This window comes from Salminus brasiliensis, chromosome 1, assembly GCF_030463535.1.
Source record: "Salminus brasiliensis chromosome 1, fSalBra1.hap2, whole genome shotgun sequence".
In the NCBI taxonomy this organism is placed as follows: domain Eukaryota; kingdom Metazoa; phylum Chordata; class Actinopteri; order Characiformes; family Bryconidae; genus Salminus; species Salminus brasiliensis.
Window position 1 is genome coordinate 50123455 of NC_132878.1, and position 25881 is coordinate 50149335.

Sequence of the window (25881 nt, forward strand, 5' to 3'; positions counted from 1 at the left end):
TGACTGGTGAATTCATACTACTGACTTTCTGAATGTGCTGTCCATAGTACGGCTACTCCAATACACCAGCCGTAATATTTAAACCGCCCGATTAAGTGTGCGTCCCACTGGAGCCGCCAAAAAAGCTGATCATTGAGGCAAGGACTCCACAAGATCTCTAAAGATGTCATGTGGCACCAAGACGTTAGCAGAAGATCCTTTAATTCCTGTAAGTTGTAAGGTGGGGCCATGGATCACATCAATGAGCCTTGGGCACCCAGGACCCTGTGGTCAGTTTACTGGTGGTCCTTCCTTCACCCTCTTCCCTTTTGGTAGACACTAACCACTGCACACAGGGACCAAGAATGTCTTGACCATTTTTCCTCAGTCCTATACCAGCCACAGTGGGTTTAATGTTATGGCTGATTAGTGTATAGGGACTGGCTTCACGCATGTACACGTCCTCTCATTTTGGGCGTGAACAAAAGTGCAATGATGGGCTTAAGAACTAGCTCTGAGAACATGAGAACAACCCAGTGAGTCAACCCTGATTGCAGTGTAGTGTAGTTGTTCTACTGATCATGGACAGTGATTGTGCTTATGACTGGGAGAAAAGAGAGGGATACAGAGAAAAAGAGGAAGAGGAGGAGGGGTCAGAGAAAGAGAGGGGTTTGGTTGCTTCTGATCAAACTGGGTTTAGCATTTTTTTATACTAAGTACTACAAAACTACAAAAACAGACATGAGGTCTAATCACAATTCCAGGTATTTATTAAATATATTAGTCACTTATTAAATACTTAAATGGGAATGTCTGATGCTTTTTCTCAAATCAGCATTAAAAGCTTACACAGTGTACTATGGTGTCGGGGCTATGTGCTTGTGTGTACCAAGAAAAAAATAATCTCATTGCATTGATATATTTTTTTTTTCATTTGTTTTCCAAAGGACCAGTACAAAACCAGTACAAATCAATATATTATAAAGCAGAACAAGAAACATCAAATGCATTTAAATTAAAGGGGTTACATCTATTGCACAAACACTATTGCTTTCTATCAATAATCCTCCATGAGAATTTCTGATAAGCACAGCTATTGCATCAAGTGGACAGTACTAAACTAAAGTATGTGCATGCAACAACAGTTTCTGTTACTTTACATGCATGAGTACACTTAGGTTAACAGGTTTACCAGATTAAGGCTGGCACTGACCCCACACAACGGCAGAAACTAGTTTTAAAGGTACAGTAAGTAATGTGTGTGCACTTTTGCCGATAAGTTGCGTATTAGTGTACATCCACTATTATGGACTAACAAGCATTAGTGACCAAGACACATTCGTTTCACATATTTCAGAATACACTAAATAAGTCTACTTTGTCAGTGTACCTTTAAATATAATTAGATGTGCAATTACAAAACAGTCACAAACACAAGTCGAATTTTTCTCTCTCTCTAGTGCAAAAACAAAAGGCTTAGTACATTTCTAAGTAGTAGCAAGCTTCTAAGGTGGCATGATGTTTATTTTAACAAGGATAAAAACCTTATATATATATATATATATATATATATATATATATATATATATATATATATATATATATATATATATATAAGGCCACAAATTCATATATTGATGCCAAGTTTCTAGAGTTTCTAGAGGCCTGTAGAGTCCACAAGATAACAATTACAAATATTAAAGCGGCATTATGCAGCATTTCTATCTTAAAATAGCAGCCTCAAAATCATATTGATGCTCCACTGACCTATAACAGGGGGAGCAGTGTCTCAATCATTGTTAACCCCTTCTAGATATCTGTGTAAATGCTGCAAAACCATTCAAATTTAGAATCGGTAATATTACTCAGCTACCTCAGTCCACATGCTTCTTTCACTTTCAGTGACGGTTCTGTATCTCTAAGATGGTCAGGAATGCATGTGCAGAGTGTGTCCAAATTATACGTATCTTGATGCTCCCCAGTTCTTGCATAATGCTGCTTAAAAATAAATTAAACTCAATATATTATTTTGCCTCTATATATTCATTTTGGTCTCAATACATTAATTTGTGGCCACTCCTGATTACGAAAACCTGCATGTCACCTTAGAGTCTTTGTAAATGAGTCACAATAATGTACTAAACATAATATACTTGTACATGTAATAAATTATCAGAAGAAAATAAATTAGTTGGAATTGAAAATCACATAGAAGGCAGTATAAGACGTTGCTTGTTAAAGATTAAAGCACTTAAAAATAAAGGCGACATTAAAGGCAGTGAATATCCAATGTAGCAAAGATCACATCACCTACATGCAAAATCCAGCACATACATGAGCCCTACCCGGCTAAAAACCCAAATAAAAAATGTACAAAATACTAAGCATATTCAGATTAGGGATGCAGTTTCGTTTACCACGGAACATGCATAACATTTTGTCTTGGCAGATAGAATTAATAGTATCTATAGGCTTGTCAGGCATAACACACAATCACCCCCTGCGGTACAGGGGGCCAAATCACAGCCCAATTAGGAGGCCGTGCCCATGCCCACCTCCAGTTTCAGCCTGAGATGTGGCTGTCTGCTCACTCTCCATTGATGCCAGACGTCCCAGGCTAACCTGTTGAAGAGGGAGGAACAAACATACATATGTGGTTTATGTAGTAAAATAATGCAACTGATGCACGTTTAGTCCCACATGCCTAAATCATCCCACACTTGCCTTTAAACAGATCTGCTTAGGTGGTTTCTGACACTGTATGAGAGGCTGCTAACTATAAAACATGGAAGTATACATTGTAGTAGTGTATCGTCACTGTCCCGCAACTTCAATCTCTTCAATTGTTTTTACTTAATAACCATTACTTAAAGACCATGAGATCTTCGCTGACCACTGCCTCTCACTCTGTTTAATGGCAGACTGAAAAACAGCCCCTGCTTTAAGTGCATGTGCAGACCTTGAACTTAGGACAGGAAGGGTCCAGAACTGTATCCCTTTCTCTGAGTTCTTGCAGTTCCTGAGTCAGTTTCTCCACCAGTGGAAGATCTGAAGGCTCCACCAGCTGCATCTGCAAATCCTAAAAAACATGCAACGGTAAACACACAGAGATAACGCAGTGACTCACAAAAAACACACCCACATGCACAAAATAGTGCACACCTTGATGATCTCATCTTTGATGCTCACGGTCCGGTTCAAAGCCTCCAACTCAGAAGCTTGAGTCTGGAGCTGGTTGTGGTTGAAGGTCAGAGCGGAGTGTAGAGTGGACAGCTCGCCTTGGGCCTCCTTCTCTCTGGCAAGAATGAGACGGAGCTCCTCCTGAAGGCTCTGAGCATCTGCAGAATGCTCTAATCTGCTCTGCTGTGCACTTCCTGCTGACACCACCTGCCTCCGCAGTTCCTGCAGCCGGCCGACCTGCTCAGACATCACCAGACCCATACGCTCTGCTGAATCCTAGGAGATGGAGTTTAAGATGAACCAAGAGGTCACTGAAATGTACCTTTAGCTGTGTGTTTTACTTCAGATTAGAGATACTGTAGTTTATTGTACTGTATATTTTGAGATTACATGCCAACTCAGTGTGGATTGAGGTATGTCTGTAAAGACTAAGGAAATTATCTCAGTGATAATGTGTCTTTAAGCTTTGGGGTATAAGGGATAGTGTGTAAACAGGATTTTTGAACCATCTGAGAAATTACTTTGTATAAGAAACTGAATTTCTAGTCAAGCATGAGTAGGTGTGAGGTCAGTGGTGATGTGTTACCTTGATGTACTGGTCCCTGGTGTGGATTTTGTTGAGCAGATCCTGGACGTGTGAGTGGTGCTCCTGTGTCTGCCGGCTTCGATCTGCCAGCAGCTCCTGGAACAGCCGCTCCTTGAGCTGCAGGCGACACTTCAGCTCCTCCATTACATCACTGGAGCCCAGTGCCACTTTACTTATCAAAGCCGCCGTCAGGTCCTAAGATAGATAGAGTGAATTTAGTTGCCTCAACAGGGCTTTAAGATCTTGCACCACTGATTCCACATTGATTAAAACTGGTTTATACAGATACTCATTAGCTAACAAACGTAATGTAACAGGGAACTTTTAGGCTTACAAGCTTACATGCAAAAAATTATGTATAATTTCAATCAGCAACCTGTAGACTTAAAATATTCTAGATAATAAGAAGGTAGACACACTACAAAAATGTCAGCTACCAAACTAAATAACTCAGTGAATGTATTTCAGCATTAATTAGCAGTATCTTTTACCTATATTGTGTGGTTGTACTGCTTAAAGGAAAAACTAAATCTGACCACTATCGACTGATACTCAACATTAAGGTACTTGAAACGGATTGGGTGGCAAAAACAACAGGATCAGGACACATGTTTTGTAATATAATCACTGCACCTTAAACTCATGTCATTGTTTACCTCAGCCTCCTTGTTGCGCGTGTGCAGAGCAGTCTGGAACTGGCTGATCAGTGTGTCTCTCTCTCTCAGGCTGCGGGTGTGTGTGTCCTCGCCCTCAAGCTGAATCCGCTGGCTGCATCTCCAGGCCTCACTCACCTGCTCCAGCTCTAGAGCCTTACCTCGCACCAGTGCCTCCAAACTCTAACACACAAAGAGACAAATACACACCATGTTCAAATAACATTCACATACTAGTTGTCAAGTATCTGGGTGCATTAATGTGCATTAATGAACTCATACCGTGATGGTTTCCTCATTGCTGGACAGCACACAGTGCAGTTTCTCCATGTCTCTCTCTTTCTCTCGGAGGACCAGCTGCAGTTTGCGTATTTCGTCCACCTTCTGCTCCACGCACACAAACCTTTCATCCACAGCACGCTTGGAGAAATGAAACAACAGTTAGAATGTGCATTCATTCCTATTGTAATTCATAAAAAAATGATGCTATCTTTGCAATGAAATGTAGTGTGCCAATATTTCACAAGCTGGTATGGTCCTTTAAAGAAAACCATGCCCATGCCACCTACTCAGTCAACTGCAGTTTAGCCCCACCCATTCATATGCCCATTCAGTTCTCAGGTGTGTTTCAGCTCTGAGTGCTTATTAAATGAGGCACAATACAGGGCAGCCAATCAGATGATGTTTATCTTCTATCCATCTTAAAGGTGCAGTAACAGAAACAGTCTGTTTACTTGTAAAAGAGGCTGGAAATTAGTCCAGTTTGTTCATGTGTCATGCATTTTTGTTCATGAGGGTTTACCTCCAGTGCTCGGTCTCTCTCCTGAATGCGCTGTTTGAGTTTGTGAATGACGACGTCTCTGTTTCCACCAGGCTCTTTTTGTCCATTCAGCAGCTCGCTGTATTCCTGCACACATTTAATGATTATGTGAGTTTTACAAAAACAATGTGCCCGATTTGATTACACATCTAATCTGTGTTTGTCCCTCACATCTAAGAGATGCCCTTTGTGCTGTAGTGTGGTCTTTAGTTGTCGGATGCCCCTCTCTTTTTCCTCCACTTCTTTCTCCTTCTCCCTCAGTCCCTCTTTCCACCTCTCCTCCATCTCCTCTAGGTCAGAGCGTGTTTTCTGAAGAGCTACAAGCAGTTCCTGCGAGAGACCAACCCACAGTCACTCATCATTTCACACGCCGATAAAGACATGAGGGAAACAAATCATTTCTTTAACTAATAGCTTTTTTTTTTCAACACTAACTTGGTTGTATTTCTCAGTCTCCTGGCGCTGATGTAGTGTCCTCTGGAGATCAGTGAGCAGGCGCTGATTGGCATGGTTCAGGTCATTTTCTCTCTGCTGGGCATTGCGCTGACTTCTTTGAAGGTCCTGCAGTTCCAGCTGGGCTGAGAAGAGAGAAGCCTGGAGCTCCAGCAACTCATTCTGCAGTCGGCCAGGTGCTGCTCCAGACATCTACACACACGGTGGGACAGAAAAGACACATGCTCAGGGTGTGTTTGGATGTAGATTTAGGTATAATGTGGATGTCACAGTGTTAATTGCTGACATGTAGGCTTCCATTTCTAGTTAGCTACATAGGTCTCATAGCTTCAGTGCAAGACTAAAGCCACAAACCTCAGCCACCATATGATTTTGAATCACTATATGATGTATTAATTTAAGCTACTGATCATTTTAAAGACTAATCGTTGGGGATGTGTATATAGGAGAATAGGAGAGAAAGGGTCTTACCTGAAGCTGCTGCAGTTGGTGTCGCTGGTTCTGCTGCTTCAGAGAGCATAAAAGTTCCTTCTGCTCCATCATGAGCTGTTGGAGATCAGCAACCTAGTAAAACAAAATGAGCAGTTTCTCAATAAATATTATATTTGCATAAACACAAGTATCTTATTATTAACTTAGTACTGATTGATACACCTCTATTGAGTCAATACAGCACTAACAGCATTAACAACCTGAGAGTTTATGTCTGGACATGACTAAATATTAATAAGCCAAAATGATCCACCTTTCAAAAGGTTTCAAAAATACTTTATTAGGAGAAAAAATAATTAATGGAAACTATATGGACATAATTATTGGGACACAACTCTTAAGCATTGACACTGAATCATTTCTAGAGATCATTTAACTTAGTGGAGTAGTTGACTTATGACAACCTCACACGTGATATACAGAGGATATACTGGTGTCTGAGCTCAACACACCTCAATGTCCTTGGTGTTAAGAGAGTCACTCAGGGTCTGGATAGTTCTCTCCTGCCCATGCGCTGCCTCCCGAACAGAGCGCAGTTCACACTCCATCTCGGAAAGTCTCTGCTGCAACTTCTACACACACACACACACACACACACACACAAAGCTCAACAGCGTACTGACATCATACCTCCTGTGCTTAGACAATGTATTTCCATGGCAATGAGCAAAGCAAACAGCAATACATTGCAACTCCATAGCAACAGAAAAGTAAAACAGCAGAAAGACACGGGTGAAAAGCAGTGGAAATAGTGATAAGCTAAAATATATATATATATATATATATATGGCTTGAAGGGCACTGTAGAGTGAATGTTACCTTGTTGCTCACTTCACTTTCTTTGATCTTGGTCTGGAGGGACTGGACCTGAAGCTGGGCCTTTTGCAGCTCATTCACACACTGACCCGCTGCGTTTTCGTACTGCACCAGCTGAGCCTGCTGTTCCCCGATGAGCTTCTGAAAAGCACAAACACACTTATTTCTCTCTATATATGAAACTGCTGTACAAGTAGCTATAACATACACAACTGATACGGACTCTGGCCACTCTCTACAACTTCCTGAGGAAGTCTCTTTTTCCAGGGCGACATGCCGTTCATTTCCTTGTTTTTCGTTTTCAGTTTGAATCACCTTTGTCATGTTATGACAGTTTTCTCTTTCCTTTGGCTTCCTAAAGTACATATACCAATATTTTTGAAAACATGTGTGTATTAAGCTGTCCTAATCCCCTATGCACCGTTGGTCCTGTGTGTCTGTTTTTTGATGTCGTGGGAAGGGAAGATTCCTCTGAGGACTGCCTTTTAGCAGGAGGTACGGTTGCCTACAACAACAGTTGCTATGACTGTGAAAGTGTTGCTAAGAGAATGCTGATCAAAGCATCATGTGGGATCCTACCCAGAGATGAATTGAAAACTCAAAATAATTACTGATCTGAACTGATTCCTGACCAATCAGAATCACTGATTGACATTGACACGGCATCTCCAAATCTTCTCCTCTACCTTCTGAAGGCCAAGAGGCCTACACTGCACATAATCATCCACCCAGAGCTCCTCCATCTCCGCCAGGTCCAGATGCACTTCCTGCGGGAGGCCAGGAGAAGCCATGCCAACAGTTTGGGGGGAGAAAGAACAGTCTGTTCCCCCTTGAGGAACTTGAAGGAAAGCGAGAGGCTCTCCCTGGAGAGTGGCAACAGGTCTGATGGGCACAGGCAGTCGGCTGCCTCGGGGCACCTGAACTGGACGGCACTCAAAACTCTTGAGCAGGCTGAGAGCAAGCTCTAGCCCGCCTCCACAGCCAGCTCTGGGGTTGTGCTCAGTTTCAGGCCTCTGGACAATGACCTTCTCCTCTTCCATGTCCGCCTGCATGAGGTCCACATGGATTGCAGGGCAGGGCAGACTCACATCAACTGCAGTGTCCAGTGACTCTGCGGACGATGCTGGACTGAGACTGCTGTTCTCTGCCTCACAGGCCTGTGTGTGTTCAATGATCTCTGTCAGGCTTGTCGACTGAGGTTCCGGCTCTGGAGGCACTGAGGCTGGCCCAGAGCAGGCTTCGTCTGTGCAGCTCAGAATGCTGGCAGAACTTCGGGCAGAGGGTCCACATGAGGTGCTTCTGCCTACTTTCCTTGGCACCTTACAGACGGCTTCATAGTCAGAGTCGGCCACCCGCAACGCAGCGCATCCCCGGCACTTCCTGGTGCGCAGTGCTGAGCCGGCTTCTGACCCAGCATGGCACTGGTGTTGGAGATGAATGGGAGGCTGGTGTGGATCAAGAGATTCCTGCTCAGCCCAAGACTCATACACAGAGTACGTCAGGTCCTCCTCTATCAGTGAGCCGTATTTAGAATCAGACAAGCCAGATATGTCCACAACCGAGGCCTCTGCGGGCCCACCACCGGCCACTCCGGCACCACAGTCGGCAGCGTTATTCTTGCGGTAGAGTCCACCGATGCACTGGCGAAGCCGGTCCTTCTCCAGGAGAAGCTTCTGCATGCGCTCGATGGAGAGTGCCTCTACACGGGCGATCACTGTATCGAAGCGGTACATGCGGTCCAGCATGAAGGCGCACTTGCTGCAAGCAAACTCTCCACGCCCGTCCCGGGTCAGCTCCCTACCCAGCACGTGTGACAGCAGAACCTGGAGGCTCAGCTTGGCTGCCGGGTGGAAGATCCATCTCCGCTGGTTACCGTACAGCTCCCGGGCGCAGATACGGCACAGGTCTTTGGTTTTTGAGTCCAGCATTACAGCAGTGGAAAGATGCAGGGTCCTATTGAGTGACCCGCACTTAGAGATTCGGGTCTGTGATCTGAGTCTGACGCGTTTCTTATTTCTCCATGCCAGAGAAAGGAAGATGTGTTAGAGCCAAAGAGGATATGTAATTGAGCATACTCAGGCCAAGCAGCTTATATAATGAAAAGACTAAAGATCAGTTCACTTGTAGGTGAGCATCAATGGAGCACAACCAGCCAACAGTGGCAAACCTCGATGTCCTTCTCAGATCCACGTCATCCTGGACTGATGTGAACCTCGGTCCCAGCTGCAGTTCAGCACCGCACAAAAATGTTATTTATTGTCCTCTCGCGACAACTTCATGTTGCGCGAGTACGACCATCGCGCTCGCGCCGACATGACACGTTGAATCCCACGCTGCGACCCCAGTCAAACGCGAGATGTCATCTCTCAAAGCCGTCTTTAATCGCACCCGAGGTCGTCCTTTTAGTCGCTTTCTTCATTTTACATCATTACACGCGCTCGTGGGGCGATTGTGTCTTTTGGCTAAATCCCTCTGTGAGGATAACGGACCGAGCGATGTGGCAACGCCGGCGAGAACGCAGGAAAGCGGACCGTACCATTAGCACAAGAGGGGCGGACAACTCCAGTGTGCCCTCCAGAATACAGTCGCTCACATATAAATAATGTCGTTTGCATTTTTTTAAATGACGAAACTACGTTTAAACATGTCAAGTTTACCAATATTACATTTAAATGCCACATGTAAAAACAACCGGTATACTTGTGGTCTGTGTCCCCCCCCCCCCCCCCCTTTGCGGGGCGGCTTTGGTACGGCTCGCACTGAAACCGCTGCTGCTGATCTGGATCCAGACTTTCCGCGTTGATGACCAGAGGGAAACGGGAATGGCGCTGATTCCAGAGCAGAGAGTGTACAGCAGTGCTTCCTCCTCACACACAGAAGTGAAAGTGCGTTTGTTATGCCACTCGGTTTATTCGTTTCACAAGGAAACTCGTATTTTCTTAATCCAAAACTTGGCGACGTCCTTAGAAAACAGTGTAAGCAGTAGGGGGGCTGAGAAATGCTGTTGTTGGGACTAAGATCAAACCTGTATGAGGTCGCTGAGGTCAAGAGCAGAATGTGAACTTTTATTATTATTAATGTCAATTTTATTATTAATTTATTTATTTATTTTAGTAGTAGTAGTAGTATTTTATTGCTTTTTATGTATTTATTTTTTATTTATTGGTTGGGAGGGGCAATTTTGGGATGGCTGGGCAAGCATTCCTCTCGCCCCCTATATTCATAAATATGTCTTTAACTTTGAACTAATAAAAATCAAACACATGCCGAGTACATTTGCCACTACAAAATGTTAAATATGTATTTGTAATCATTTTGAATATAAATAGGTCAGAATAGAATAACATCTGGTGTACGTTAACAGCGTCCGGCTGACGTCTTATCCAGAGTGACTCGATAGGAGAGTGTAGTGGAGTCTTGCCCAAGGACTCCTAATGTGCAGTGTGGTGTGCTTGCCCAGACAGGGAGTTGAACCCTAGTCTGAAACAGGGAAGGTAGTGTTGTTCCACTGTGCACTTCATCAACCATCACATATAATGCAGAATTTTTTACATTTTAATACTCTAATAAAAGTGCTGATCGTAATGCAACATGCTTTTAATATGCTTCTTAAGTATTAATTTAATGTGTTTGGAAACCGAACCCTTCCAATATAACTACAGCTATAAACATAGAGTTTTTCTGACTGACTGAAAAAATCTAATACTCACAGTAGCTCAGAGGCTCTAGGTGGCCGCTTTAATTACGTACAGCAAGAAATAGGCCTGGGCAGTAAGCATCATCATCATTATTATTATCATCATCACTATAATAATAGGTGCTGATTTATGGAAATCCGCACTCTTCTTAAAACTGCTGCAGCCTGGTTCTAAATATCCCTGGAAGTCTTTCATTTAGGCCCAACCCAGCATTTATATCGCTCCCCACAAGAAGACTGATTCATGCTCAACAGTTCGAGCTCTCTTCAGCACACAAATGACTTCATTATCGCCAGCCCCATTGACACCGCTGCCAACAGCACGCACATCCATTTCTGACAAAGCAAACACACACGGCCTGGTGAAACATGTCGACCATTGATAAAAGACGGCAAGAACCCATTTGTTTTTGAGGAATGTTTGGACGTTCGGGAGGTTTGTTTGGTGTCCCTACGTGAATTTGTTACCCGAAGAGCCTCCGGGTATTAGACAAAAGAGACGGGATGTCATAACAGCGCTCAGTCATAAATGGCCCCTAATCAAAAACCTATTTATCCTAATCAGGCAAATGTAGCAGCGGCTTTTACTAGCATTAGGTCACTGTTTACGGCCTCACAAGACAGAAATTCACTGGCGGTTTCGACTGAGCTGTATTTCCCCTCGTGTGCCTGAACTGAGATGGCCTAACCGGTAAGAGCAGAATGTTTGAAAAGCAAATGAAATATAGTTCACGAAAGAGTGGAAATGTTACTCATAGGTAAGCTAAACAGTTGAAATACATACTGTACAGATAACTCTTTCACTCTCGAATCCTCTTTGTAAAAGATTTTATAAATATATGCTGTCATTTTGCACAACCAGTCAGAAGAAAACTTTAAGCACAGCATTACATCAGCTGTCAATCAAGTCTGGGACCCTGTTTGTGTGTGTGACTGAGCTTGTTTTGAAAGAACATCTCCACTAGGTGTCTCTCTCTCACTGCTGATGATCCTTGACCCTGACCCTGACACAAATACTCTACCTTGAGTCTCAATGTTCCCTTGCTTTCTCAAATGCCGCATGTTCCATGCCACTTACCCTTGTACGCATTAATAACAAATGAACAAGACAACAGCAATCTTAATTTTTTGTCTTTAATTTGCATCTCTACGTGTATGGCAGCCATTGTATTATAGGCATTTCATCAAACAAAGCTGAGGTACCTGAATTTGCAAACTATGAATGGCATAAAGTCACCCAACAGCAATGTGAAAGAATAGTGGAGAGACTGCCAAAACAGGAAAGCTGTGATTGGCAGGCAAGGTTATTTTACTGTAGTGATTTCTGAATGCTCTCAAAGTTCAAATATTGGTATTAATACTGTGTTTAAATTTCAATAATAACTTCCTTGCAACATAAGTATTATAATCATTTCTTTGTGTTATCTGAGCAGTTGTTTTTAAGCAGTTCTGCAAATAAATGCTCTAAATAGCAAATATTTTTATTTGGAATTTAGGGGAAATGTTGTCTATGGTTTATGAAATACAACACAAATGTTCATTTCCCTAAACACATTGCCTATAAATAGTAAAACCAGAGAAACTCATCATGTAGAGTGGTTTTTTAATGTTTTCCGGAGCTGTTTAAACATGTTTTGCATGTGTGAGTGGGTATGTATGTATGTATGACCCAATACCCAAATAGCATTATAACAATAATAGATTGGCAGCAGGGGCCTAAAGGTTAGAGAAGTGGGCTTGGTTTGATTAGGACATTGCTGGTTCAATCCCCTGGGCCGGCAAAAAGAAAGTGGTGGTAGGAGAGGTGAAGGAACAGCTATTTCTCCTCCCTCTATTTTGATTACTTAACTACTCCTGAGTAAAGCACCTAACCCCTAACTGATCCCTGGGCTGACGGTGATGGCTGCCCACCACTAAAGGTGTTTGTGGGTTTACTGTTATGGATGGGTACAAAGTTTTATTGTACTGCTGTGCATTATGGAGAATTGGCATTTCTTGCTCCTGGGCTCCCCCAACAGTCGGCAAGTGAAATTCGCACTTTGAGCCACCACTAAAGGACATGATTTACAGATGCATTTCTGGACAAGCTGAGAGATACAGAACAGTCACTAAGTGAAGAAACAAATGATTTCTCTTACCTGCATTTCAAGTTGCTTGCGAGTCTTCCCAAGACCCAGGTCTTCTTGTAGGCTCTACAAACAGATTTAGAGAGCTCTGCTTATTGCATACAATGCAGGGGAAGAGACTTTCTGCATACTGTCAGACCACTTGCCCTCCCGAGTCATATATAATCACTGTTTATAAAGTTTTCAACAACTACAATTTATTTACTAGAACAATACCAAGTTTATGTGCCTTAGTTTGCCTGGAAAACAAAATGACCCATAATGCATTGCTGATTTACACAAAGACTATATACAGTATAAACTCGTGTGGAAAAACACTGCAGAAGGTTTGCATGTGCCATGGCGCCCACTGACCTACATATAATGGCGTGTGCGCGTGTCTGTTTATAAATACAGTCGGATATCTGAACCTCTGTGGCCATTTGGCTCAATAGAGGGCCCGAGGCAGAGCTGGAATGACCCGGTTTGATGTTGGACTGTAAGCAGGCTGCCTGAGATACAGTACAGTCATGTCTCACGTGCCGGCTCATATTATCAGCAGCTCCATCACTGGCACACGCTGCCATCTCTGCAGACGGAAAGTGATTTATAAAGCAACATGTGGGCCTGTGCTGGTGATAAATATAAGCAGGCCATGAATGTTTGTACAATACAAAGGGCAGCTGGTGGTTTCAAAAGGCATGAAATGTGACAGTGATGATCTTCAATCCTCTGGCGCAAAGATATTAGATAGCAAATAATGGAAGCTCATGTATGCTAATCAGCATTGTGCTGACTGCATGTCTAAAGGCCAATACGTTGTAGCCTGACAAGCACCTCCCCAGAAATGGTAGCATGGTAGCATTGTATTTCCGCCTTCACCGTCACTTCTAAATGGATAAACATGGGTCATGGCTTGTACCTGCAAGTACCAGCTTTTCCTTGTCCATGTCTCTCTGTGGCCGGACAAGCAGAGAAAATTCACCCTTCTTCTGCCTCAGTTTAATGTCCATATAGACTCTCCTCTCCTTCTAACGTCTTCTCTCTTTTTTATTGCAGAACTTTTAGTAAACAACAGCTACAACTCCAACACATAATCAGCTCAGTTTCCGTCGCTGTCGTTTCTAATATGTCAAGAGAGTCAACACAGTGGAATTAAGAACTCCATCTTGCCAGACTAGAATGGAAAACTGTACGTACCTTGGCTAGGATTCGAAAATATGGAAGAGACACTCTGTCTCCCTCTTTTCTTTACAGAAAAGAACTGTAAAATGCATCAATTTAACAGACTTGACTTTATTCATATATACCTCTGCAACTTACATACACCAGTTAACTAGTGAAAGCCTAGCTTCAGGAAAATGTGGCATTTGTTACTTGCTCAGTTTTCTGAGACAAGCAGAAAATCATGGCCAGACTCTAGATATCGGAAAACATGTTGCTACGCCAACCAGGCCTTGTGGGTTCAGAGGGGTCTTGAGGATGCAAAAGCCGAAGAAGCAAGTAAATATCCATGCTAGGCTAAAAGCAAAATGCTAGCCCGCCCACTTTTACCATCTCATCTGTCCGGTGTTCATTCCCTCAAAAACAAACTTTTGTTCACAGGCAAAAATAACAGCGTTTATAATAGTTTAATACTGTATCTGGGCATTTTCCACCCTAACCAAAGTCAAATGTTTACTACTTATAAGACCAGTTAATGTTTAATGGTTATGTGCCTGGTTAAAGGGTTCCTCACGATGGTGGAAAGCATTTTGTAGATGTAAATGCATTGTAAAGAGTCAAAGAACCATTTATTAAAACCCAGATTTATACACAGAGAGTACCCTCTCCATATCCTGGTGCACACTATGCTAAATATGATTATCAGACAGTTTCACTCGCAGCATTATGGGTACTGTAGTTCACCGAGATGGTAGTATATATACCTTTGCATCCCCTTCTTTCTGCTGCAGAGACTTGCTCATGACCTGCAGTTGTTCCTCCAGCTGAGCCACTCTGTGAGTAAGGGAGCATCTCTCCTCATTCAGAGACACCACCTCCTCCTCTCTACTGCGCAAAGATGCACTCAGCTCCTCTATCAGCCTGTGAGACAGAGAGAGATATATAGAGAGATAGATCTTGCACTTCCACTCACTGCCCAATTTATGAGCTGCTGGGTCAACTATACCGGAGTATAAATACTGAATGTAGCCCAGAACTTTGGCAGCCACTCATAACACCATTAATCAGTGGTCAGTTTCTGACAGCAGGACCACCACTGACCAGGTATTATTGTGGTGAACCATTCTCAACACAGGACGCGGAGGTGGTCTAGTGCATATGGCACAGTTTTCAGAGTATCACGCTTAGAAGCGTTTCTGTGGTTAGAAACTGACCACTGATGAAGGGCTAAAGAATGACTCGCACAAATTATGTAGCTACTCTAACTGTACACCAACAGCAAGTTGGAGCTACAAGGTGTTTCTAATAATGTGGCCATTAAGTGCTTGAAGCCTTTCTGTATTTTTACATGGCTGTCAGTTACAAATCCCTACCTTTCATTTTCTGCCAGTGTTTCCTCTCCAGCCTTCTCAGCATCTTTAGCCTCCATCATTATCCTCTCTAGAGCCACGTAGCGCTGCGACTCGGAGTTAGCCAGGGCGGCCATCTTCTCAGCTTCACTTCGGGCAAGGTGAGCCTCCTGATGACCAGACCACAACCACACAACCAGTCACACCAGACGCTTTGGGCTCGTAAGGTTCCACATCTACATCATTGGAAGCGTTTGCTTATATAGAAAAGAAACTGAACTGGATGACTGCATTGGAAATGACTGTAGCTTGTGTGTGCTTTGCGTACCTCCTGCAGTAGCTGGATCTTGGTCTCAAGAATCTCCTGCATGTGGCTGACATCTTGCTGCCTCTCCTCACAGCGCCGTTGCACCTCCACTTCATTCTGATTGGTTAGGCTTTCTGCTGTCGTCCTACAAGATCAGACAATTAGAGGACTCTCATTAAGTATTGTTGCTAAGAAAGGGTTACTGGGGTGTTGTTAGCATGAAGGTATTATCTTTCTCTATCTGACAAAAGTATTGTTATTTTAATCTTAACAATTCATACGTTTTTGTTCTAAATATTCGATGATGAAACATGATGAGACTCGGCCCTTGTGTTTGAAGAACATTTTTAGCATGTAAATGGTTCTTCGGGTTGTCATGGTCCTGTCCTGAACATTACCTTTACTTAAGAACCCTTATCTTTCAGATAAACATCTAAATCATCATGTACAAGCTACTGTACAAACACCAGTGCTGTATATCTTACAACCCGCCAACAGTCTATTTTCACATCCTTTCGCCTGCGTTGTTTAAATAGCAACGGTGCTTGCGAATATATCTGCACCGAGTGGTCTTGACATGAGGTGTGTTCAGGTCAATTTCTGACTTATTGCTATCTTGGCAACAGAAAACACAGGATCACATCGGACTGAAAACAACCTAGGCCGTTTACAAAAGCACCAGTACTTGTTAGCTACATTAGCCGTGCAGCTCCACTGCTAACCTAAAGACATTTCAGACACCAAACTTGTCTTGGCCTGACTAAATCTGGGCTTGAATTTCATTATTGGGCAAAAGCAGAACTGCAGCTCCATGACTCCATGGCTTTGCCCTTGCCTCCAGTGGGAGGTTATCGATGGTTGAGGTTTCTCTCTGTGTTTCTGAGTGTGTGTATGTGTGACTGCTTCTCACTCAACACTCACTTTTCAGCCTGAAAAGCGGGCCTTCGGCGCTGCGCCTAACTGCTTCTCCAGACCTGCTGCTGACCGCTCCCATACAACTCCCGCAGTCCTGACCCTTCTGTCAGCATTTTAAACCAGAGAGCAGAACAGCACCTCTGGGACTATTTCCCAGAACATCCATTAGGACAGAGAGACGCAACGCCTGTTGGACCTATTGTCTCAGATCAGCCACTACATCATTATGAGTAATCATGGGCTGTGGGTGTGTAATTTAGCTTGACCGCAGGCGAGAAGATGAGATCAGAAATGGAGCTCGGCTTTAACACTTAGGTCTAATAGTGGGAAATCAGAGGGGGAATTCTGATTGTGACTGGGAGTTTTCTGGCTGTAGCTTTGCCAGCAGCAGCATCAGTGGTGCTTCATGCAGAGTATATTGGAAACGTAACATAGCAACAAGCACTTTTACAACCCTGCAATTACTGCGGGATTACATGAGGACGTAGAGACATTGAAAGGCAATCGTGTTAAGTCCAATGGATCCATTTGTATGTGTTTAAGTCATTTCCAGGAGCAACTCAGAAAACAGAGCTGTAGGGTGTCTGATTCTGACAGCTTGTGAGCAGCCCCTCTGTGGTCATAGTGGTTAAAAGCATTAGAGAAGGTCAACACTTCAGAGAGAATGATGGACAGCCAGTTATTCTGCAGGTGTGTATGTATGTAGAAAGTCTGTAGTAAAACTGTCTTTGTAGTAAAACTAGAAGAAAATCAACATGTCATGCCTGCTCCTGTTCTGTCATGACTGCCTCTGTTTTGTGTTGCCATGTGCTCCTTCTGTCCTAGCCCCACCTGTCCATTTGTGTTTCCACCTGTGTCTCCTTTGTAACCGCGCCCCATTGTTAGTTCCAGGTGTTCCTCATGACTCCCTTGTTAGTCTCCAAGTACCCCTGTGTGTCAGCCTTCCTTTGTCTGGTCTTGTGCATGTGCATGTTGCTTTTATGGGTTGTTGACTTGGCCTGTTTCCGTGTGTTTCTTACCATTCTGTGATAATCCTAGTGCTTGTTTTGTTTTATTTTCATTTATTAATAAATATCCTGCATGTCTCTGCCTTTGTTTCTTTAAAAAAAAGTTTAATTTTTAAAGCAAACAAAAACAAAAAAAGTTTTGAGTTGTGAAAATGAATAATTTATTTTTTTTAAATTAACTTTATTAAGATAATTATTAAATTAAGTTTTTATTATTTACTTTAAAAAGTACATTAAAAGTCAAACAAATTAACTAAATAAAGCAAAGGTACATTAAAGGTTGTAAAATAAATAATTAACATTTCTTTAAATAAATAAACATTTTAAGTAAAAATGGGGCTTGAGTGTTGGACTGTGTACGTGTTTCACAGGTTACAGGGCATTCCACTTCACTGTAGCACGTCTAGTATCTGATAAAGGTCTGGCAGTATTCACCAGCCTTTTCTATCTGTCAGTTCAGCAGGGTCACTGCTAACGTGTCTTTGGGAAACAGCTAAGCATGCTGAGAGAGAGAGAGAGAGCTAGAGAGAGTCCAGGACCCTGAGAAGCTGAGTGCGGGCTGCTCACTAGACTGGAGAAAATAGGAATTTGGCCATATGCAGACTATTGCTGTCTCAGACAGTGTTTCCATACTGCTTTCACTGCAGTGTCTGGACAATTGAAATCCGCAACTCTCCCATCAGTCAAGAGTGATGAGTACGTCACACATTTAATGCCAGTATTTTATTCATAGTACTTGGTGGGTCACAGAACAACCACTGCATCTACGTGTGGGTCGTGGCATAAACAAATAGTCAGGTAAACAAGGACAGTGGAGATATTAAGGCTTAGGACATTGACTATATGAGAACAGTACTCCTCAATGTGTTGATTTAATGCACTGCATAGACTAACCACATATACTTATAATATGCTAAATAAATAACATGTGTAATGTGTGATTAACGTAAGACCCACAGATTCAACAGCACTTACAGGGCCTTGTCCAGCTGCTGTTGTCTCTCTTGTAGCTCCTGCTTCAAACTCTCCACCTCCACCTTCAGCTCAATGTTCTATAAGGGAAAAATAAAAAAGGTGTCTTACATTTCTAACACAGTAGATTCAGTTATGTTAAGTGTATATTTTAATAAACACATGTTTGTAGTACAACATTAATCTGACATCTTTAACATGGTCCCAATTGTCAGCTGCTTTCAGAAATTGGTAATCTATTACCTAACTATTGCAATTGCAACTTACAATTTCTATTGCATATATTTTGGTTTATTCTACAGGTCCACATATGTTGTTTATGTGGTTCTACATACCAAAAACAGTCATAATTTATTTTTACATAATAATTTTCACTAGGAAAGATACTGAAGTACACTGAACTCACTGCCATGCTCATAAAACCAGACCACTTTTGCTTTGTGACATGGTGTATATTATCATGCTGAAAGTAGCCATTGGAAGATTAGAAGTAAACTGGGGCCATGAAGGGATACACACGGTTAGCAAAAGTGATTGATTGGTATTAACAGCCCAAAGAGAAACCATTCCCCACACTATTACACCACTTCCACCAGCCTGGACTGTTGACTCTACCCTCTGTGAACATCAGCAGAAATCCAGATTCATCAGGCCATGCTACATTTCTTGACCTGTCTAGTTTTGGTGATTTGATTCCACTGCAGCCTCAGTTTTCTGTTCTTGGCTGAAACTGGAACTCAACGTAGTCCTCTGCTTTTGTAGCCCCAAAAGCCTACTGTTGTACAAATGTACAGAGTGGTTATCTGAGTTACTGTAGCCCTACTACTATTAGCTTGAACCAGTCTGGACATTCTCCACTGACCTCTCTCATCTAAGGCATTTCCCGTCTGTAGCAGTTCTAGAAAAACTCATATCATATTTGGATGGATTATTGGCTTAAGCTTCTGGCCTGTATCTGCATGAGTTTATACACTGCTCTACTGCCCAACAATTAGCTGAGTAGAAAATTGCATAAATGTACATATGTGTTCCTAATAAAGTATACAGCAAGTATATATCTCTACGTTCTCACAGACAACAACCACAAATTTACCTGTAAGCTGTATCATACCTGAGCAAATTCACTTCCAGACTAAAAATTAGAAAATGCATCCTGATTAGGGTTGCTATCAATGATTAAACAAAGTCTAATGCACAGTTTACTGCTGACTGAAGTCCTGTGCACGTGCAGCTGTACTCCCCAAGAGTAAGGTGGGCCCAAAATAGAATGAAAGCTGCACGCCCTCCCCCACCAAACACACACACACACACACACTTTCTCTCAGCACCCCTAATAAACCTACTCTCTCCTTCAGGCTCTCCATTACATGATCTCTGCCCACAGCAACAGAGACTTTTTTAAACTCTGGGCCAGGAACTCTTGGTAATTGGATGGAGATCAGTGCACACTAATCTGCAAGGGAGTGAATACAACCACGTAGACACACATATTCCCATATCCAGACTTTCCACCAGACGTCTTCCAGAGCTGTCAGGTGAACTGTTCCGCATCAGAACAACCTTCCTGCAGTTGATCTCAGATATTAGTATGTAGGTCAGTGGGACTCATTTCATTTCTGTCAGAGCAGGTCAGTTTGATAAGGTCAGACAGGAATATAGCGTTCCTGGCTCGCTTTCTTTGGATCCTTCCCACACAATACCAGTACAGAGTTGTATTGCTGCAGCTAAGAATAAACCAAAGATTATAAGCTACCTAATACAGCAGTTCCAAAATACAGCAGCAGAGTTTAGCAGATGATCACTTCTGGCTTTTACACTGACCACAGTGGTGGTGTCACTGAAGCAATAATATACACCATAATACACTTAGTATAATTGGTCATTCTGGACCACCGAACAACTGTATGCATCATACAAAAACGGCAGGTCAATTTTCCATTCTACTGTTTCACTTAGAAACGATGTTTTTGCTATATTGCTCACTTGATGATTATAGGTCCATGTTAAAATAGTGATTCACATGAAAGGACAATAAACAGTGGGTGACTTTGCCTTACTCTTAACTGTGCATGAAAGTTGTGATATACAGCATATTTAGTGTGACGTCTTTCTGGCGTCTCACTTGTCTCTCACGTTTTACTGCCACGCTGCCACAGGGTACACCATCAGCAGCTGTCCTGAGTCATATTAATGTCAACACAGCTACTAGACTGAACCAGCCATAGCCAGTCTTCTGCTTTAGGCCAACTGCAGCATTATTACTAAGAAAGTAATAAGAATGTAGGACCAAAGCACAATTCTTAGAATCAAGAATTACAGAAAGAATGCAGCAAAATCTTCAAAAATCAGATATGCATTTACACATTACAGGTTCATGGCAATTTGTCAGCCTTATCAAATGCACAGAATAAACCAAATAATAAAATCTAACATATTTACTATATCAGTTTAGCCCTTCTAAATTCACACTGTTTGTAACAAGTGTTTCAGCCTGGGCTGCTTTTGATTGAGCTTGTTAATACACTCTGTATTAGTGTTAAAGGCACAGTATCAACAGACAGTTTGAAGAAAATTGAGTATAAAATAAAGTATGGCTGTTTTTGGTACATAAACCTAGACCATTCTTTTAATACTAATACTCATAATACTCGCCAGTAGCTAAGTACTGTTGACATCACTTAGCATTAGAATAGAAGAAAAACATTTTGTTTTAGCATTTCTTTTTCCTCCAACCGTGAAGTTGTTCCCCACAGGGCATCACTTCTACAGTTGCTCATGCCAGCATAAGTTATACTTGAACACTCAGCTGCTACTCAATCTATGGGCTATATTTAAACCCTTGGCACAAGTAGCTGCATAGCTCCTTCCACGTATCATTCGCAAGGCCTCTCAGCGAGACTAAAGCTCAAGCATGTAGGCTGTCAGAATAAAGGGCACAAGTTACAAACAATGTAAATGACCTGTTTAGGGCTCAGTTGTTTGTTTTAAAGAAACACTACATTCACGTTTCCTGGGCAACAGTGTATTCTTGTACCCTTTCATAGCTTTGTATATAAAAAAATTCTGGTACTAGAGGTGCTGAAGATATACCTTTAAGGGAACCATCCCAATAACCTGGGGGACCTCAAGTGTGAGAGTATACATTGCTACAAGACACAGAATAATAACTGACCTGACAAAGGAAGATTTCCCCAAATTCCATCTGTCCACAAGAAGCTCCACAGTATCTAAACATGAATGCTCCACCAGTTCCTTCAAAGCTTAAATCCACCACATTAAGCTCTACACTGGCTGGACACAAGTTCCTTCGACTCCCAAAACCACTACTGAGGTACAATAAATTCCACATTTGCTGAACACCATCAGTTCCTTCAACCCCAAGCCTTGAAGCCTCCCGCCTCCCTCTCCACCCCCGCTCCCTGCAAGCCGGGATTAACTCACCTTCCTGTGGACATCCTCGCTGGTGCTGTCCTCAAACTTCTGCTGGATCCTCTCCTCCAGGAAGTAGATGCGCAGCTTCAAACTGAAGTTTTCCTTCTTCAGGTCATTGAGGTGCTGCGAAATGGTGCGATAGCCGTTAGACATGACCATTTCTCTTCACTGCGGGGTTCTCGGACCCCTCATCCCTGCACCACACTTCCTATGTTGCTCGCATGCATGGCTAAACTAGCTGTCAGTATTGAATTGATCAAAACAAAACCAGAAATGCTAACAAATAGAAAAAGCATGCAATTTCCCAAGCTGTCTAAATCAATGTCCTCAACAGTGGGTTCAACTGTGAAAAGTGACACAGAGGAGAGGGATCCTCCTGCTTGAAAACGCTGGGGGGCACGTGTGTAGGGGGGAAGGGGGCATGGTGTATTTTGGGGGGTGGGCAGTGTGTCTGTGGTTCTTTTTTTATTGCAGGACTCTCTGCCAAGCAGAAGCAGTGTAGGTTCACAGGCACAACTGGTGTCAGCTGATACAGCTCTTAAAGCCGTTGCACAGACAGAGCCGGGACAGCTTAGTCGCACTTCATTGATACACAAGACAACTGTCGTGGGGGGCTAACACTATTTCACTCACCCTGTCTGTCTAGCTATTAGGCTTTGACAGCTGCGGTTCTGCAAGGATTTTCACTGTTCTACTGTGTGTGTGTGTGTGTGTGTGTGTGTGTGTGTGTGTGTGTCATTGTTTAGGCTACTACTATATTACATTGACCATTTAGGAATTACAGCCATTTTTACACAGTCCCTCTATTTATAAATGATATAGAAATATTATCATTTTTAATACTTGGATTACTTCACAGTCAATGACTGTCTGAAGTCTGGAACCTTGTTTGTGGGCCTCTCTGCCTTCAGGTTTGTCTTCAGTAAGTGAAATGCATGGTCAGTTGGGTTGAGGTCAGGTGACTGACTTGGCCATTTAAGAACATTACAATATTACAATATTATCTGCAATATTTTATATTTTATTTTTTCTACTATTTTATTTGATTATTTATGAATTTATGAATATTTATGAAATGTTTTAGTGTTTTACTTTATTATATTTGTAACTTAAAATGTATTATATTTGTAACTTTAAGTGTATAAATTGTAAATGTATAACTTTTATTATCTTAATTATTTACCTTTTATTTTTATATGAAATATTTATTTTTATTATTTTTTTAATGCTTTCTCTTTATCCTATCCTTATTTTGTCAATCTCTTGTGAAGCACCTTGAATTTCAATTTTATTTTCTGAAAGGTGCTATATAAATAAAGTTTGATTAATAAATTATTAAGATTAATTGATTGATTTATTGATTGTACTGTGGGGCGCCTATTAACAGTTTTGCAGGATTCTATACTGAATCTGAGCAGAAAGTTCAGCTCTGTACACTTCAAACTTCATTCTGCTATCTCTATCAGCAATCACATCATCAGTAAACACTAGTGAAGCCAGTTCCATCGGCAGCCACACTTGCCCATCCCATAACACTGCCTTCATCATGTTTGACAGATGATGTGGTAACCTGTGCATCATCTGTTAAGGACTATGCAAAAAAATGTAATTTGTAAGTAGTTAATGCAATATATGCATATTTTTATAAACACCTGGAATAAGCTGAAGTCTGACCTGACTGTAGCTGTTTACAAATGTATAATAGACTCAGTTATAAATACATATGGTGTCTCTTGCAGTTCCCATTCCAGTAATGGTAAAATAACATATTACACGTAAGCAGCTGATTAACCATATGTCATAAAACAAATGGCATGCCGGATACGTAGTTCTGTATATTATGATATTCACATACAACGCAGGTTCTGGTTCAGATTCCAGCCCAGTTTAGGATGGTTCTGAACTGCACACTCATGCAAGCATCCCAAAGCTCTTTACTACAGCTAGCAGGTATTGAGCATGACTCAAGGCTCTTCTATCATAAGAGCTTAATGCTTTGTTAATGGATTGTAACCCATCACTTTCCTCGTGATATTCTCTGACTATAGGGGGCAGTATAGTTCTTTGGTTTAGGCCCTACTGAACAGGAGTGCTGGGCTATTTTTGGGAGTCGTCTTGTTTCAGCTGTCAGTGTGGAATCCTGGGCTGGGATCATTTCCTCACACAGGCGACGGCATATACATTAACTAACATTTATCAATACAAAAATTTGCAATAGTAGCAAATTGCTCACGGCACATGTGATGATCTCATAGCTGACTGGAAAAAAAATAACAACACTGCGAAATACATTTTGCAAGAAGTGTTTCACTTCACATTGTTGGAACAGCAATTCTTCAGCAACAGTTAAATCCATGTAACTTCTCAGTTTCTATACTTCATGCATATGTAGGAAAGCAATGTTTTTTCTACCAAAAGAGTGTGTTTGGTACAGGTTTCCATTCCAACAAAGCAGGAGCATACACGATCAACTGTTTCAGCACTGAGACCAACGGATTACACAAGCGGAATCAGGTGATACCACTCTCGCCTGTCACACAGGCTCTTTGTAGATAAGACTGGACACCCCTGGTGAAGTGGCAGACACTCTCCTACCTCTGTAACAGGATTAAACTGTATCCAGGATGTCTCTCGGGATAGTAGTGTCTTTTGTAATAGAGTGTGTGTAAGCAACAATAAAGTGGCCTGCCTTGATCTTCTCCACATTTTTACATGTGTGCTTGTTGTGGTACATTTTTCTTGTCTTGGATTAGTAGAAAACAGGCCTACAATGTCAGGGCCCCAAAAACCCAACCCTGGCTTTGTAGAGTTTAAGTTTATTATGTTCTAAAACTAAAAGGTTAGGGTTAGGTTTAGGGTTAGGCTCAAAACAGTTACATATAAGGATTAAAGAAACGTGTAGAGCATTATTGTCCAGCCAGAGTAAAGCTTACTGTAGTTTATGGTGGTGGCTATTAGGTGAAAAATAATGTATATTGGCAAGACTGTTATAATGTGTATTGACAAGACTGTTGCAATACTGTACATATCACAGTACATGGGTTACGATTCAATATGTTGCGGTACTGTAAGCAAGACGATATATTGTGATTTTACATTACATTCGTATATATATTTATGGCATTCAGCTGGAGCTCTTCTCCAGAGCAACTTACAAGGGCACTCGTATTACAGAGGTGGGCCAATGTAGTGTTATTAGTCACCCAGACTGGGAACCGATCCAGAGGCAGATGTGGTGTTAAAATTTACCAGCTAAAATTTAAGTCTGAATCAAGTCATTATTTAAAAAAAAGTTGGAGTCCATAAAAAGTGCATTTTTCTTTTATTCAGGATCTGAAGAGTACAACACTGCTATCTAGTGGTCGGGGGTTCAAACACACCACAAAATGAACCCCTGTCTGACAACTACTTCATTAAAAACCGATACTGTATGTTTGAGAATCAATACAGTATTACAAAATATCTAATATTGCGATACTAGTTTATCAATATATTCTTAGACCCCTAGTTGTAATGTAAGTTATTGTTTTTTTGTATTAGCAATGTATACTCAGATCAAAGGTAAGACATGAGTCTACATAGACATTTGCCTGCTCTGGTAATAACTATGCTTTAGCCTCAGAGGTCTGGCAGTTTAGGGTTCCAGTTTGCTGATTCCCTCAACTCCACTGGTTAGGATAGGGTTAGGATTGGAAAATTATACATATAGGTTTACATATAGGTCGGAAATGAAACCTCATATCTCCATAATTGTGGTTTTACAGAAGAAGGACAAACCTTTGTAACTTTCAGTGGAAGTAGAAGTTAAGAAGTTACATTTTGCTCCATTCATCACGAAATTTTGACCTGATGTACAGAACAACATGCCATTTTCAAGTTGTGTGAAGAAATAAAAATGATATCATATTGACAACTGACTATATATTTCTTTCATATTTGACATATGTATGACCT

At 41.8% G+C, this 25881-nt stretch overlaps 1 protein-coding gene across 4 annotated transcripts in view; it reads right to left on the reverse strand.

Moving 5' to 3' along the window:
- The window catches only part of pde4dip (phosphodiesterase 4D interacting protein), a 96144-nt gene that overhangs the window by 26723 nt on the left and 43540 nt on the right, over nucleotides 1-25881 (reverse strand). For 3 of the 4 annotated variants that reach the window (XM_072681589.1, XM_072681580.1, XM_072681595.1), the window contains exons 1-13: nucleotides 7666-9504; nucleotides 6983-7120; nucleotides 6616-6735; nucleotides 6143-6235; nucleotides 5654-5863; nucleotides 5390-5548; nucleotides 5201-5305; nucleotides 4681-4818; nucleotides 4402-4581; nucleotides 3746-3940; nucleotides 3142-3435; nucleotides 2939-3058; nucleotides 2535-2601 (exon numbers count right to left, since the gene is read on the reverse strand). In XM_072681589.1, the coding sequence (XP_072537690.1) occupies nucleotides 2535-2601; nucleotides 2939-3058; nucleotides 3142-3435; nucleotides 3746-3940; nucleotides 4402-4581; nucleotides 4681-4818; nucleotides 5201-5305; nucleotides 5390-5548; nucleotides 5654-5863; nucleotides 6143-6235; nucleotides 6616-6735; nucleotides 6983-7120; nucleotides 7666-8907 (3061 nt within the window). In that variant the 5' untranslated portion in view covers nucleotides 8908-9504. Of the gene's footprint in view, nucleotides 1-2534; nucleotides 2602-2938; nucleotides 3059-3141; nucleotides 3436-3745; nucleotides 3941-4401; nucleotides 4582-4680; nucleotides 4819-5200; nucleotides 5306-5389; nucleotides 5549-5653; nucleotides 5864-6142; nucleotides 6236-6615; nucleotides 6736-6982; nucleotides 7121-7665; nucleotides 9505-12814; nucleotides 12869-14709; nucleotides 14867-15318; nucleotides 15465-15622; nucleotides 15747-18498; nucleotides 18576-21936; nucleotides 22051-25881 lie in introns of those variants that run through there. The other variant, XM_072681605.1, reaches the window with a different exon arrangement.